The 15,496-nt window shown below is 41.2% G+C and overlaps 4 protein-coding genes across 4 annotated transcripts; 2 read left to right on the top strand and 2 right to left on the bottom strand.

Moving 5' to 3' along the window:
- Positions 1-133: 133 nt before the first annotated feature.
- On the top strand, positions 134-628 carry LOC128717995 (sodium- and chloride-dependent GABA transporter 1-like). Its single transcript, XM_053811674.1, has 3 exons — positions 134-178; positions 293-460; positions 539-628. The coding sequence occupies exons 1-3, from the start codon at positions 134-136 to the stop codon at positions 626-628; spliced, it is 303 nt and encodes a 100-aa protein (XP_053667649.1).
- A 2,552-nt stretch (positions 629-3,180) lies between these two features.
- Positions 3,181-8,868, bottom strand: LOC128717984 (dual specificity protein phosphatase CDC14A). Its single transcript, XM_053811663.1, is given in 12 exon segments — positions 3,181-3,358; positions 3,463-3,555; positions 3,629-3,799; positions 3,879-3,960; positions 4,366-4,463; positions 4,550-4,657; positions 5,840-6,007; positions 6,293-6,472; positions 6,575-6,652; positions 7,070-7,805; positions 7,885-8,679; positions 8,751-8,868. Coding segments are annotated over 12 exon segments (2,805 nt in total).
- Positions 8,869-10,836: 1,968 nt separating this feature from the next.
- LOC128717973 (HIG1 domain family member 2A, mitochondrial) lies at positions 10,837-11,169 on the top strand. The gene has a single exon (XM_053811652.1). It carries the CDS (start codon positions 10,837-10,839, stop codon positions 11,167-11,169), a length of 333 nt encoding a protein of 110 aa, XP_053667627.1.
- A 124-nt stretch (positions 11,170-11,293) lies between these two features.
- Positions 11,294-12,010, bottom strand: LOC128717951 (uncharacterized). Its single transcript, XM_053811630.1, has 2 exons — positions 11,752-12,010; positions 11,294-11,685 (listed from the first exon to the last, which is right to left on the bottom strand). Exons 1-2 carry the CDS (start codon positions 12,008-12,010, stop codon positions 11,294-11,296), a joined length of 651 nt encoding a protein of 216 aa, XP_053667605.1.
- Between the last annotated feature and the right edge of the window lie 3,486 nt (positions 12,011-15,496).

The raw sequence follows: 15,496 nt of genomic DNA, 5'->3' as shown, positions 1-15,496 counted from the left end.
AAAACTTCTTAATTGTTCACTAACTAATGCGAATAAGAACGTAAATTAAATATTTTATATAGTGAATTTTAATGTGATTTCTTTCAATTGAGCTTTCACAGATGCTGAAGAGGATTGCCCCAACGCAAGCAAGATGAAGGACCGCAGCTGTTGGATGGATGCGTATGAATGCGTGACTGTGTGACTGTGTGTGACCCTGTGTACATTCCCTTGCAGGCGTTATTGCAAGTGCTGCCGACTGTTTTCGCTCTAATCTAACATTCCTTACCAATTGCATTGAATCGTTCGACAGGGTGTGTTCTTCTTCAACATCGTCCAGTGGACACCGATCAAGTACCTCGGCTATTCGTATCCGTTCTGGGCCCACGCTTTCGGTTGGTTTACCGCACTCTCGTCGATGCTGTGCATTCCAGGTTACATGATCTGGCTGTGGAGAAACACACCCGGCGATCGTGCTAACGTGAGTCGTGCCGCGATGGAACCACCTGTGAACATGAGGACGAACATTAATGTTTAATTTTCGATCTAATCGGCACAGAAAATTCGGCTGATCGTCCGAATTGAGGACAGCGTAAGCCAGCTTCGGGAGAGAATGCAGGCGGATGCCGAGAAGGGCATGGAGCTGTAAGAAGGAAGGAACCGTACTATCCTACTACAATTACTATCACCATCGTGCCGAATCCATCAAGTGCCGCTGGCAAACCATAATGAGCAGATATCCATCGTATCATTCGCAAGACGTCACTACTGTCGTATTATAAGCTTCAATTGAATTAAAACACATACACACATTCGAGCAATGCTTAATAGCAATGTCAATGGGTGCGTGCATCCCATACCTAGCCAAACAATCGAATGCCGCTCTTTATTCTACCGATGGATTGTTGGGCACATTTCACCGTGCAATGGTATGATAAACTGCAAACTCGTTTTTATTACTATTAGAGATAAGTTAGCAGTCGCGATATATTATATAGAGTTATTCGAGAACGTAGGCTTAGTGCACGACTACTCACCCGAACGGTAAAACCCCCGGTAAATTCCGCGGTGGTTTCCACAGTAAAACAACACCGGCATATCCAACAGCGGGTAAAGGCGTGCGGTTAATAACGCACGATTATCGTCGCAAATAACTGCCGCTAACATAACAACCTCACAATTTCAGTACACTAGGTAAAAAGAAACCTGTAGGAAGCTAAACAGCTTTCATCAGGTTTGAAGGATTGCAGGCCTGAATTGTCGATGGTGATTATATATAGAAAGCGAAACGTCTGCTTAGCATTGGTTAGCAAATGTCGAAACAGATCCAAATAATTCAGCTTAAGAAATAAACACACGAAACAACTATTTCTTTCCTGTAATGACTCACTCTTCCATCCTCCATCCTCCTAAATAAAGTGTGAATTTAATTTAACTAAATTGCTGCTATAATTATTCCCACCACTACTTAACATTCACTGAAAACCGCCAAACACTATTTTTCAGTTTGTTTTTTAAGTTAAATTTATTCCTTTTTTTCTTTTCTACTGTTTTCGCTTCACCCATGCACACCCATCCGTGTGGGGTTAGTTGGTTTGTGTTTGATTTTGTTTGCATTCCTTTGCACATTGCCGAAATTGTGCCATACTGCACAGATTTACAGAGAATCCGGTTCGTGGCAAACGACCGTTTGTTGTAGATTTAAATTAAATTTAACGTAACAACCTTTTAAAGCTTCTTTATGGCAAAAAGGGGAAGGGGAGGGGGAGCCGTAACGAAAAATAGAGTGATCATTCTCACGCACGTTTGAGTAAAGCTCAGCATTGCTTCTTTTTATCTATAAATATATATATGTATAATAATGCATACCTGCAGAACCCTCAAATATATTTCCGTTCGTAGGGGTACGTCTCATGTAAATTAATACGTTTCAAAGTGCTTTACTATCTTACGATGGCACGCATTCGCTCTGATGTCCCTTGTTGACAGTGTGTTTTATTTTCTTCTCTTTTCAATTGCACACGACCCTTAATGAAGGAAAATGGAGAGCAGTGAGGGGAAAAGCAATCTGTTTTCAATCCTTACTTATTAGTTACTATCCGTTGCAAACGCGTAATATCTTCTACTGCCAGGCAATAAATGCGCATGTGTGGTGGTACTGTTGCACGACCATAAGCTTGTTTTACGGACAAACAGGCTCGCCACAATATTAATATATATAGCTCCAGCTTGTGTTTGTTTTTAGCAACTGGTTAAATAATTGAATAACAAAGGTATTGTTTACAGTGTTCGCTTATATTATCACGCCAAGAGGGAATTTCGTTTTGTTACTTTTTTTCTCTGCGTTTCAGATCGTATTTGAGATATTATTTTATATTATCACGCCAAGAGGGAATTTCGTTTTGGTGCTTTTTTTCTCTGCGTTTCAGATCGTATTTGAGATTATTAATGTTAATTCATAAAAGGAACAGAGATCGTCGTGAGTTGCTTCATTAACTTTAATGTTAACATTTTCGACTGATAAATTGATGCCGTCTGCCGATAGGCGCCATCAGTAACGAAAATCAAGGCAGCCCTTTAAGGCAAAAGGCAACAAAGTAAATACTTCATTACAGCTAACTGTATCATTTACGCATGAATGAAAATTATATAGCTTTATTAAATAAAAAAAAATATTGCACCAAGCATTTCAAATGCAATAACAGAATATACAATGTACGAAGCGATACAATGTAAATTAAAGTTTCGTTTCGATTTGTTATAATAACAAGCTGATCTGATGTGAACAATGTGATCTGATGTGAACATTGTGATCTTAAGTGGTTGTGTTTTATGCCGTTAGCCTTAAAATGGCATTTGCAGGTAAATATATTCCATCATTTGGAAGACATTGTTGTTGTCTCTGCACTTTCTTGTACAGCGTGTTTGATACGATTATCGTTTGTCCGACCGATTCGGTTCGGTTCGGCTGGTGAGGAGAGAACATTGTGAAACTTATGAACCAAAACAACTGAATGAATGACGAAAGGGACGAAAACTATGTGTGTCGTGAACGCGGAACAACGGAAGCTGGCCGCATTCGGAACCGATGGTACGTGATTGCGCACCGTTGTCCGGTGGTATCAGTCTCGTGGTCGCAAAACGCAGTCTCTCTACCTTACCGCGCCTTAATTGCAAACTGCTGTCCCGCCATTCATCGCTTCACAGTCGCGACACATCCACGCGCAAACGTTTGTACGGTCGTATGGTATCCGTTTCCGCGTTGGCATTCGCGGTACGGGGCGTTACTGTTTGTTGCTTCTCGTGCTGTGTCGCTGGTGATGCGTCGTTACCGTTGTGATCGAGCAGTACCATATTGTAGGCCGTGTCTGTCTCATGACTGTAACAAAAAAAAAAAACAACAATAAGCGTGTTGGTTAGTTGTGGTCTAGCTGGTTTGGTAGAATAAAGCTATCAAATTCAACTATGCTATCGCACACTTACCCCGTGGTGGAGGAACACAGCGGCTTAACACTCTTCGAGGAACATGGCTGGGGGACGGGTCTGGTGGTATTAGTACCTTGCACCTTCGGTCTGCTGAAAACAAGCGCAAGAATTTATCAGTTGGCAGTCAAAATTAGCCTGTTATCCTGGGAAATATTATACTTACTCCAACACCTGCTTCAGGTTTAGCTTCACCGAGAAGTTAACGTTCGGTCCTGTCTCATCCTCGCACGTTCCTATCACGATCGCTTCGAACTGTCTCTTATGTTCGCTCGCTGCTGAAAGCGTCGTCGCCTCTCTGTGCGGCGGAAACATTAACGCCTCCACTGGGTGCCGGCTGTGAGGGCAGTCAACGAAGAGAAATGATTACTATATGGTCTCACATCACGAAGAAGCAGAGCGGTAGCAACGCTTACCTATTCAGTTCCTCTAAGTCGAACGATACCCGAATCGTAAATTTCTTCTCTTCCACATTCCAGGTTAGCTTTGCTGGAATTTCTGTTGTCATTTTTTTACTAAGCAGCAAATGAAACGAGACGAAAAGAAAAAGATGAAATATTACTAAGCAAAACAAACTATAGCACATATTTGTTACTCAGTAATTCCTTTTATTCCCACTAATATTTCCATACTATTTTATATTTATTACTAATAAATTCATACTCACAATGCTACTTCATTTTGTTTGCCAGAACGCTTGTGTTATGGACCAACAGAAGGAATGAAAAAAAAAAAACAATTAAACAATCATTTTACATTCGATGATTTTTACAAAGGGCACACTTACATAATACGCAGTTCGTTTGGATTGACGACGCTGATTGGCATTAACGTTCGGGTTGAAAATATATAATATATCTGCCATATTAACTCTCACGTTAATAATGAATATATCGCAGGGACCGTTGTTGTAGGCATTAAACCCTAACAGCGTTTCAAGGGTTTTGCTTTTCTTCAGCAGCTTCATAGGATGCAGCATTGACAAAGTACCGGCAAAGATTCTTTTTTTGGGAGATATGGGAAGAATTTAACCAAATTTAGTCAAACGTACGGAATGGAGAAATTTAGAAAAGGGAGAACCCCTCACGCTTACCTTAACACTCGATTTAACTCCAATGACGTTTCATACGTTATGTACTTTCCCTGACTGACAGTGGTGGTGACTTGAGTAAAAAACCGCTGAGATCTAAGCGTCCTATTGAACAGGAATGCATATAATTTAGTGTAGAAAAGAAGGATGAAATAAATAACATTAGCACTAATATATGCACCATCCTTCCATCTGCAGAATCAGTGAAGACGACCATCATTTTGCAGTGGTTTGTATATTTCGTTAACGGATGTTAAAACTAACAAACTATTTGTTATCGATTTACATATTTACACAGTCTTACTGTTTGTTTTGTAATACTTACGGAGAAAAAATAATCAACCCTAAATCAATTCAAATTACCCTATCTAAACACCCTAAAAAGGGTAGCAGCAAAGCAACACTTCTAGCTATTGTTATATACACAAATTTAACATACATAAACCAAACACTTGAGTTTGTTTGTTCTTTTTGCAGTACTAATATGAAATCAACCAAAATCAATGCTCAGGATAATCGTTTCTTCGGCAGCACGGATAAAGATAAGCTCCAGATCTAGCGTGCTTTCATGCTTCCCTCCAATGGGTACACGGTTTCGCCGCGGGGTTTTCGGTATAGATTTGGCAGACCGGTGGTGAGTAACTACTTTAATCTTTACTGCCCTTTAAACTCCAATGAACCCAATACAATGGGCCCATGTGTGTGTGTATGTGTATGTGATCCACTATCCGGTATCACAATTTACTGCTGGCTTCCTTTGTAGGGGTTTACCGTACTTCCATGCATTCTGTGCCTTCGCTTCCTAATGGGTTTACAACAAAATCGAGAATGGGAAAAGATGAAGGGGGTTGTCAATTAATTTACTTCATCGTTTGGTGATGCAACACATTCGGTCAACATTAGCTGCATTAGTTCCGGATAGTGTCCTTTGTTAAGTCCATAAAAGCATACCAATACAGTATCCACCGGCAGAGTTTAGTATTCTTATAGAAAAATTCACATTATGAACTTTTAATTGAGTTTGAAGCCATCTTCGAATGTCCTACGTTTCTGGTTGTGGTTTTCCATACTACGAACCTAATTAGCTTACTATATGAATTATTAACTAAAAACTTGTGCGTTGATGTTAATTTGAAAGATTGTGTTATATGAATGTAAGAAATAATAGCAAACCCGGATTAGTGTTCTGTTGTGAACAAAATAGATGGGGTCTATTCTCTATTTCTTATGAATGAAATACATATACAGAAGCATGCTAGTAAATAAAAAAAATAGTAGACTACTTACGGCAGGGGCATTGTTTGTGAATTAGGTTTATCGACGCTCTGTGATGTGCTGTCCCCTTTAGCCGTACGCACAGTTGAAGGGGGTGTGATGTTTCCAAGATGATCCGTTGCTAACGGATGGCAGGGTTCCAGTAAAGCTTGTTCCGGAACCAGAACCAACTTTTTTACGCTTAAAATGAAAACATAAACAATTCTATTATTAAAGGAATAATATTGAATCGCGAATCAATATACCACTGAGCTGTGGTAATTTAAAGGTTAACCAAAACAAATAATGATGCGTTGAATTTGCGAGCACAGGAAACCAGCTATACAACTGAAGTTAGTTTGTTCACATGTTTGGATGGCGCTTATATTTTTCACTTAGCGAAACTGGTAACGTGGCAAAATGTGTCCCTTCCATCGATCACACAAAAAAAAGCACAGACAAGAAAGCAAGACAAAACTTATTTACATCGGTTTGATCGGTGTGCCACCATCCGGTGGATTATTGTTCCGGTTCGGTTCATTCCGGGTTTGCGCCGTACCGTCACCTTTATCTTTTTCACCACCATTCGATGCAGGTGTGTTGTGACGGTCAAAGGGACTGGTAATTGTTGTTGATGGTGATGTAATAATTTTATCATTTCTGGGTCTGCAAAAGAGGATACAATTTGTGTGTTTTGTGTAAATAAAAGGTAAAAAAACAACCAAATTTAGCAAGAGGGTTTAACAATCTGGATCTGCCAAGGCTTACTTTTTTAGGCTCGACTCGGTTGGCACATGTTGGCGTCTGGCGGCTTTGATTGAATTCAGCTGATCACCTTGCGATGCACTTGTAGGGATCGAGAGCCGCGTGAAAGAAATGATTTAAAAAAAATTTTAAAAAATAGCCGCTGATTTGAAGCACAGAGAACGAAATTAACGGATCGAAGCAGAGATCTACACCTCGAACATAGCGAAAAGGGAAGCGAATGACATAGGTAAAGAGAACTATCATGCAAAAGTCTAGGCAAGAAAAATCGAAAAAACTACAGGAGGAAGAGGAAGCGTCAGTCTTGTGGTTGATCGCGAGAAGCGTAGACGTTGGATGGAATTATTTGTATTTTGAAACGTTTGTATTAAACAGAATAAAATAAAATATGAGTGAAGATCACGACAGCACTGTTGGGGCACAGGTTCATATAAAAGAGCAAAACAAAACATATGAAAACTACCGCTTCTAAACCGTCATCAAGCTTTTTATGCTTACGTTTGCACCGAAGCGTTACGCTGGTTACGAACCGATGGGGCAGATATTGTTTCTGTACGACCAGGAACCGTCTGCCGGCTGGTGACGGTAGTTTTCCGGCGGCTAACGTGTGTTTCTTGCAGTGCCGCACGTTGCGGTGTACCAGTCATCGGCGGAACGGTAACATTCCCACGTCCACGTCGGATAGTAGTAGTAGTGGTGGTGGTGGTAGTTACAATAGTACGCCCACCATTCAACCGATTTCCCCGGATGTAGCGCGATGTTAGCTTGGCGACCTTTTTAATCCGATTTGGCTTGCAATGCACGACGTTGTTGTTTGCCTTCGATGCAACGTCCAAACGATCACCCTCTTGCTCGTCTGCATCGTTAAGACACATCGTGTCGACACGTTGCGAAATGCGTTGCACATTTTCCGACTCGTTTGTTTGACCAGTGGCCGGTTCTACGGACGCTTGCTTGGGGTTTTGTGGTTCTTCGATTTCCGGGCCCACATGCAGACTGTATATTCCTCGAGCATGTTTTTCGGGCAGATTGTGCGTGTGGTGTTGACGCTGCTGGCGATACAACTCTCCATCTTGCAGCAGTTGGATCTGCTTGCTGTTTAGCCATGCTTGCTGCTGACCGATGACTGAACCGGGCCGACATATGCGAAGCCAAGCGATCGCCTCCATTGCAGTGAACTGATAATGCTTGATCAAGTACGCTCCGATGAGTGTTCCCGTTCGGCCAAGTCCAGCTAAAAGGAATACAAAAAAGTGTTTAATACCAATTTACCCAGCTTTTCCATCGACAGTACAAGCATCCCCCATACATACCCTTGCAGTGAACGGCAATGGCACCGCGCGCACTTTCGCAGAGCTTTAAAAATAACTTCGTCAGCCTGTCGCTGGGCGTACTTCCGTCCGAAAAGTACAGATCAAAATGCTGTATGCCCGCATTAATGAATGTATGGGCATCGTACTTAGGAGAGTTTAAGCGCACCACCGCGGTGACGTTGTGTGCTTGAAAGTAGTCCAAATACACGTCCGGTCCTAGCATGACCGAATCGTTGGTGCGCTCGGTGCGGGAATTCGGTCCACAAAATGCCAGCAGCTTTTGCGGCACAATCCAATTAAAATCACCATTCTCCACACATTCGTAGTACTCGTAATCTTTCACGTTGAAATCATCAAAGTTGAAAAAATTGCGTTGCACTGCTTTCTGCACAGCGCTCAGGCAATCTTTAAGCGGTAGAAATGCCAAATCGTTTATCGAAGCATCGCAATATTTGACACCATTTGCATATTTCAGTATCGGACCGAGAGCCTTCATTACCGTCTGTACATTGAACCGCAGATAGATGATGCAGTAGCTTCCAATAAGATATGCAGCGTTAAGAATTTTTTTCGGCTCCTTGCGCGTATAGTGGACAAACGTTTTCGTGGCACGCGCTTCTTGCTGCAGCTCATTGTTCAAAAACGTACAGTAGCGGTACAGCTTTGCCAAGTTTAATGGGCCAAAATCTTGGTAAAAATTAGCATACAACAGCTGTTCGTCAGTTGAGAAAACATAATAGTTGGAATTTTCCTCAAATTCTGGTTTCTTCGTCATGATTGCCATTTGTAGTCGACCTGAAACGAAACGACACTTCCACTGCTTAGTTTACACGTTTTCACAGACGGTTGAACAAGCTCGGACTTACAGGGTAGGATGGATACCAACTCAACCAAGGATTTATCTTTGAAACTTTCGGTCTCCCGCATCTCATCATCGCTGGACACCATAGGCTCAGGAACAGTATTATGGTTGTTCTGAGCCATCGCTTACTGGCATTGATTTCGTTACTGGTTACAACTCGGGGGGGTTGATTGAAGAAACACGTCCGCCAAACAACTGGAAAAAGGAAAGGGAGAAGCACAACAATATCAGACGAAGCATACCAATCGATGGTTTGTTTGCATCTGATTGACCCAATAAGTTTGTGGGTCATCAAGATACCAAAACAAATCACCAGCACTACCACCCTTAAAATCGACTAACGAATAAAGTTCACCCGCAAAATGACTTCAACTTATGGACGGTGTCAAAGCAATTCACTGTTTTATTCCCGTGAGAACAGCTAGCCATATATCTCAACGAAAGTCACTTATGCGCTTTAAAATTGAATACCTAACATCTCCAATATCTTTTGTTTAGTTGATGACCATTTTCACACCAAAAATACCGAATATCTGGATCATTACACTAACTCACCCTACAATGCGTAAGCTTCACAAAATCGAGACATGCCGGTTTACTAGACAAGACATCGATTCTGTGCAAAACATTCGCAACACAACAGAAAAAGAAACCCCCACAGGTTTAATTCACCTCCTATTAGATGACCATTTAAAGGAAAGTGAACGCGTAGGAAGTTGTTTTACAATATCCTGCTTCCAAAACCAGCAGCAGTCAAGTATGTTTCTTCGCTCCAACTTCAACAGAAACAAATGGTTGCTGCGATCCGCTCCGTCAGCTATATCCCACACAGTGCTAGCGTTGAAATTGCGAGCGCGGGGTAAAAAAGATAAAAAAGCGACGCCATGACAGCTGCGACACGCTGTTAATCGTTAATGCCATGGGAAATTTCCAGACACTCCTAATGTTCTGTCATATATTTCTAAGAAATGCTGCATCTTGAAATTTCGGCGTCGCCTAGACAGATCACATTCCTACGCACATAAACGCAATCGTAACAAAACTCTCGGTGAAATGAATCTTGTTGTAAGGGAAAGTTCACAGGAATACTGACCACAGAACCGAACTAACTTTATTAAAGGAATCCCTTCTTCGTAGCACAATGTCTCAGTTATGGTAACTCTATGATAACTATTATTATTCTATTATATACTTAGCGATACTCTTCTATTAAAACACGTGAATTGTAAAGTTATTAAGCCAGTGAAGTATATTCTACAGACTTTGGAAGATATCAAATAAGCTCAAATTGGATATTCCATTCCCACCAAAAACACAGCTAATTTGAACGCGTCCATTCACAAAACTTTTTAAAACATGTCATGACATGGCACGGTGTGTTTTTCCTTCTTTCACATAATTCACTAATACGAAATCATTGATAACTCACTCTTTTTATGTAAACCGACACTGTAAATAGTAAAGTTGATCTACCAGTAAAGTACATTCTACTTACCTTCGAATACGGTAAATGATATTCAATTCACGCCAAAACAACTTACGCGTCCATTCAAGGAATTTGTTAAAGATGTCATTGATGCACGTGCCCGGATAAACCACACTAACGAAACGCTGGGCGTAATGCACATTGGGCTTTTGCCACTTGGATAATTGACATTAGGATAAAATCGAGCCAATCAACTTTTAATTACAGTCGTGTCTTTAATTACGCTGAATGCCCTTTGTCTTTCTTTTGACTGCTGAGAGAACGCTTAATTCTCTTTTTTATTTAACATTTTTGCAGGGTAAATGTTTTTAGAATAAAAATTGACAAATGTCCAAGAAAACAATTTACCATGACATTTGGTTCGCAGCGAACAGAGAGTTGGCATGAAGGTTGCTGTTTTGATCAAAACAAACCATATGTCAAAACAAGACCCAATTTCGCATAGATACGAAATAAGTTATTGTAGATTTATGTAAGCTCCAGTTCAGGCTGCGAATATTGGTGATCTATTTGAACGGGTTTTCTAAAATTGTCCATCGTTTTAATTGGCATTTATGTTTTTAGTGAGCACATACAGAAGAAAGCAACAATCAAACGTCGCATCATGCCACAGGTAGCGGCCGCATCCGCACCAGCGGAAATTCCCGCGGAGGAACTTGATTGGATACAGATGCGTAAAGATTTTGCCGGTGTGCACGCAGAAACAACCAAAGAAAAGATGGTGCGAAAGATCAAAGAGAACCCGTTAGTCCCGATCGGTTGCGCCGCCACGCTGACAGCGCTCGGCGTCGGGCTGTGGAATTTCCGAAAGGGTCGCTCCCAGATGTCGCAGTACATGATGCGTGCCCGTATATTGGCCCAAGGTTTTACCGTGCTCGCACTGGTCATCGGCGTGGGCATGACTTACGGTACCAAGGAACCGCCCAAGAAGCCCTGAAAGTCCTGCCAACCAGCGGGCGAAAAGCGGAACTTGCGGCATCAAAAACTATGCTAAACTGTTCGCCTTTTATTGAGACATGGAATAGATGGGATATCGCATTTGCACCCTAATTTGTGTTACGCTAAACAGAACCGAGTATTTCTTCCGTCACTTCGTCGTAGGTGTCGATATGTTCCTCCGGCATTTGCTCGAATCCGTCTCCATCCGTTGGTTTCAGCCACAGCAACCCATCCACTCCCATGCGCATACATTCGAAATGCAGTATGAGCAGTGGATTGGTCCATACGCGTGCCTCCACGTCCAGGCACATGTGCAGATTTTGCCGCGGCGTATAGATGTCGAACAGCTTCAGGCAAAGGTTTGCATTCAACGGTATGTACGGAACAGGAACCGGTAAACATAAGGGCGGAGGATTCTTAGCCGACAGTGAATTTCTGTAGATCGACGAATTGTCCATAAACACTTCCATATCGATGGCAAAATCGTACGGCACGTAAGTGAAGGAGGAGCAAACTGTAACAAAAACGATGCGTGTAATGGTGCCCATAATAAGCTCCCCATATATGAAGCTATACTTACACTTTCGATCGAAATTAATCTTTTCCATGCGTATTCCCATGCAACACATACAAGCCAATTCTTCGCACTCACAGCGATTGTCCCGAATCATAAATTTGGGTTGATTCAGTGCAAACGGGCGCAATGCAACTGTTGGATATTTAAATGTGCGATTCGTTCGTATGTCGTAAAACGCAATATCAATCCTCCGGCTTTCATTGCCTACGTTGCCAGATAAACCAGCAAGTAATACAGTACAGATCAATCCGAACCGTTTCATTCTAGAACACACAATAAAATCCCAAAACATGCTGGATCCAACAGTAAAGTTAAGCAAAAATGGTTTCAAGACGGCGCAGAAAAAAAAACGGATGGATGTGAGTCGTTTTTTTCTCTTCCCTCGTGCTGTCTTGAGGTTTCATTCTTCCTTTTTTTTTGATAATGTATGCCTGGAGGCATTGAATAATTGAATTTTATATTAGGTAGAACACGTATGGAAGAGCATGGGCTGGTAAGACAAACCGGTAATGTGTTTTTTGTTGTTGTTGTTGCTGAACGGTACGGGCTATGATGAATTAAATGAGATAGTGTGAACAGCAGGAAAAAAAACACACCTACATGAGAATCACTCTTTGAAACCCCTTTTATGAGATAAATAATAACTGGAGAGTAGAAAATATATAAGTTTATTTATTTATTTATGTATGGTTTTATGTATTATTCAAGATTATTTCTATTTAAATTGGAAATATGATGACCCAGTATCTTCAAAATACTCTTCACCGATGACTTGAGGTTCAAATGATTTGAATTGGAATATAGCTAACTTATCAGATGGCTTGAACAGAAAGTTTTGAAAACAGAAATTGTGTTAGTGCTATATCCGAGATTTTTTCTGTCTTAGTGTGTGTGTGTGTGTGGCTTTTGTGCGCTAAGAGAATTAATTGAAATAAATATAAAGATACCTAAATAGTAATTTATCTTTGCCCTAATCTCATTTGAAAACTAGGAGTCCATTAGGTTTGGCAGATTGTTTGGGAAAATAGAACGTGAAACCATCCGTCAACGATTTTTGTTAGTTGGGAAAGCCTTACGAATGCTATCCGCTCCGGGAACGTACGCTCCGGGCACCGCACCGAAACGTCGTATGTATTCCAGGAATCTCAAGATGGCGATCTGCCGTGACGGGTAACAAAACGGTGCGTGTGTGTATCATCGTCTATTTTCCCCTGCACTCCCTGAGACTGAACGTGCCCTGAGTGGTTCGCGTGCATACGATAAAAAACGTGGAAATTGTAAGCATAAATAACGGTGCGTTAATGTTCACGGTGTGCCGTGAGTGTGGAAAATTCATACAGTCTGTGGTTGTTGCTGTAGTGTGGAATCGTGAAAAGTAGTTTTGATGATAAGCTGACTCCGTGTGTGACTGTGTACGTGTTTCCTTAAAGCTTGTGTCGTTTTTTTTTTACTTAAACTCCCTTTCTTTTCCCATAACTCGCTCTCTTTCTTTCTATTTGTGTAATTTAGTCTCTCGCTTTGCCTTGTGCGGTGTGTGAATTAAACTCCAAACCCATCTCCATCGAAAGTTTTTGTGGGGAACTGTGCTGGTGGTTCGGGGGCTTTTTCGCAGACAAAATGGATCGACTCGAATTTTTGGTGTGTTTTCGGGACGTACACTCTACTTTAGGGATGTGCACACACACACACACATACACCATTGCGCAAACGTTGCAATGTTGTGCGTATAGTTGTGGAAATTGAAAATGCATCCTTACATTCCCGTGCAATCAATCCAATCCAAATCAACCAAACAATTGTGTGATGTATCGCAACATTGCTCTCAGCAAAAGCCTCAATTTAGCCTCGCAAAACTTTAGTTGTATTTCGTAGGACTAAAATAGCTTGAAAGGGGTGCGACTGGGAACAACGAGCGGGAAGGAAAAGCAAAAGGGCGAAGCGTTTCCCTTGAGTGGAAAACATCTTTCGGGGGGATGCTGTGCGACGTCAGTATAGTGCATTTTAGAGTGGTCAAGTTCAGATGAAGCATTTTGGTACAACTTCTTGGTTTTGGTTAATTCTTTCCCCAGACCGTTTAAGCTTTTCCTCGAGCAGCAAACGAGCAAGCGAAAACGAAGATACAGCATGTGAAGTAGGAGTTCGAACGAGATAGATATATTGTTAGAAATAGAGCGAGAAGGGAAGAAAATTCGGTCTATCGCGCGGTATCAACGGGGACTGTAGTGCAGTGCAAAATTGTAGAAAATTTTTTGGGGGACTCTGTCCCATTTCTAGTGATAGTAAAGTTGTGATGTGAAAAATAACCGTTAAAGTTTATGGATTCTTTATTTTGTATAAGCTTAGAGTTCTTGTTAGTGTTGGATTACAACTCCACTGCTATTTAATCCTTGCATATTCCCTATCTCTCTCTTGTACGTCTGCTTCTTAGTTTTCTTTTTGTTTGCTAAGTTATTTGCCAAATTGTTGGCAAAGCGAACGAGACCAGAATCAACCAACTTTCCATCACATATTTGCTTCTCTTTTTCGCATGCACACACAGCTACGCCGCTCGGAGCTTTGTTCCCCTTTTGCCGTAAAATGGCATTGATCGATCGGTTTAGTAGAAAATGATTTTTTGTATAGCCACAGACGATTTGACCTTTCTTCGACACAGAAACGCACAAACACACACACACATATATATATATATATATATATATATATAAGGATTAGTGCGACTGGGTTATGAAGCATTTTGTCAGTTTCCACCCTCTGGTTCACAATCGAAGTGCATCGAAAACCTCTCCCATGCCGTTATATTCCCTTCTCACTCTGTCTGCCGCATCTTCACCTGCCCCGAAGGAATGCGCACACACATACATCGCTTCCATCCATCCATTCCCGTTGTTCAAGCGTGTGTGTATGTGTAGTTGTGTGTATGGATACGGTGAAAATGAATAGCATCATTGCAATAAGCAAAACCAAAGAAGAATTTGTGGAAATAGTGAATATAATTTTAATCATATGTAGGAAAATTTGGTAAAAATGAACGAGAAAACAAATGAAAGAGTGAGATAAATAAAGCTCTCTATCTCTTCCCAATTTTATCGGGAGTCCAGAAGTGGGTGCATTTTGATTTTTTGTATTTAGAAGAATGTTTTTGTTTGTAGGTGTGTTGATGAGTTTGTGTGTTCCATCTGCAAGTGCATGTATGTGTGCCCACGCAACAAAACCTAGCTGGCGACACTAGTAGTAGTACGGATGGTCAAGCAGCGTCAATCTATCGAGACGTCTTCAAAATTCAAACAGCTATCTCGCTCTCCCGCTCTCTCTGTCCATGGTGGAAATATTCCCTCTGTTCTCTGTCACACGTTGTGTCTGTTGAGTGCTTTCAAACAACTGCAGTTTTCGACTCCGTTTTTTGTCTCTCTCGTTTTGTTAAAAAAAATGATATTAAATTATTACTCTTTTACTAATTATATTCAGTTATCTAATAAAAAAAAACATGATTTTTGCACACTCTTTACACAAAAGAAATGTCTGCAAAAGATGCAGTCGCTGAAAACATTTCTTTTGAGGTAACTTGCGACTTGCTCACCGTCTTTCCTTTTATGTCTCTCGACCCGTGAGCATGAGCAGTTTCTTTCTTGCAAACTCGCAATCATACACACACACATACCACGGAGGAACTTAAAAACGAACCAGAAAAAGAGACAAAGCTAGCAGTGTGTGAGCGGGATGGAGTTATATCTAGCTGGATGCTGCGGTG

The sequence above is a fragment of the Anopheles marshallii genome, chromosome X (assembly GCF_943734725.1).
Source record: "Anopheles marshallii chromosome X, idAnoMarsDA_429_01, whole genome shotgun sequence".
Lineage (NCBI taxonomy): Eukaryota > Metazoa > Arthropoda > Insecta > Diptera > Culicidae > Anopheles > Anopheles marshallii.
This window is presented reverse-complemented; position numbering and strand designations above follow the sequence as displayed.

Bases quoted from the DNA above. Each gene is read 5' to 3' on its own strand.
- LOC128717951 (XM_053811630.1), bottom strand. From the start codon at position 12,010: ATGAAACGGTTCGGATTGATCTGTACTGTATTACTTGCTGGTTTATCT. The intron at 11,686-11,751 runs GTAAGTATAGCT...TTTTTGTTACAG, and splicing joins GATTAATTTCGATCGAAAGT to TTTGCTCCTCCTTCACTTAC.
- LOC128717973 (XM_053811652.1), top strand. From the start codon at position 10,837: ATGCCACAGGTAGCGGCCGCATCCGCACCAGCGGAAATTCCCGCGGAG.
- LOC128717995 (XM_053811674.1), top strand. From the start codon at position 134: ATGAAGGACCGCAGCTGTTGGATGGATGCGTATGAATGCGTGACT. The intron at 179-292 runs GTGTGACTGTGT...ATCGTTCGACAG, and splicing joins ATGCGTATGAATGCGTGACT to GGTGTGTTCTTCTTCAACAT. The intron at 461-538 runs GTGAGTCGTGCC...TAATCGGCACAG, and splicing joins CACCCGGCGATCGTGCTAAC to AAAATTCGGCTGATCGTCCG.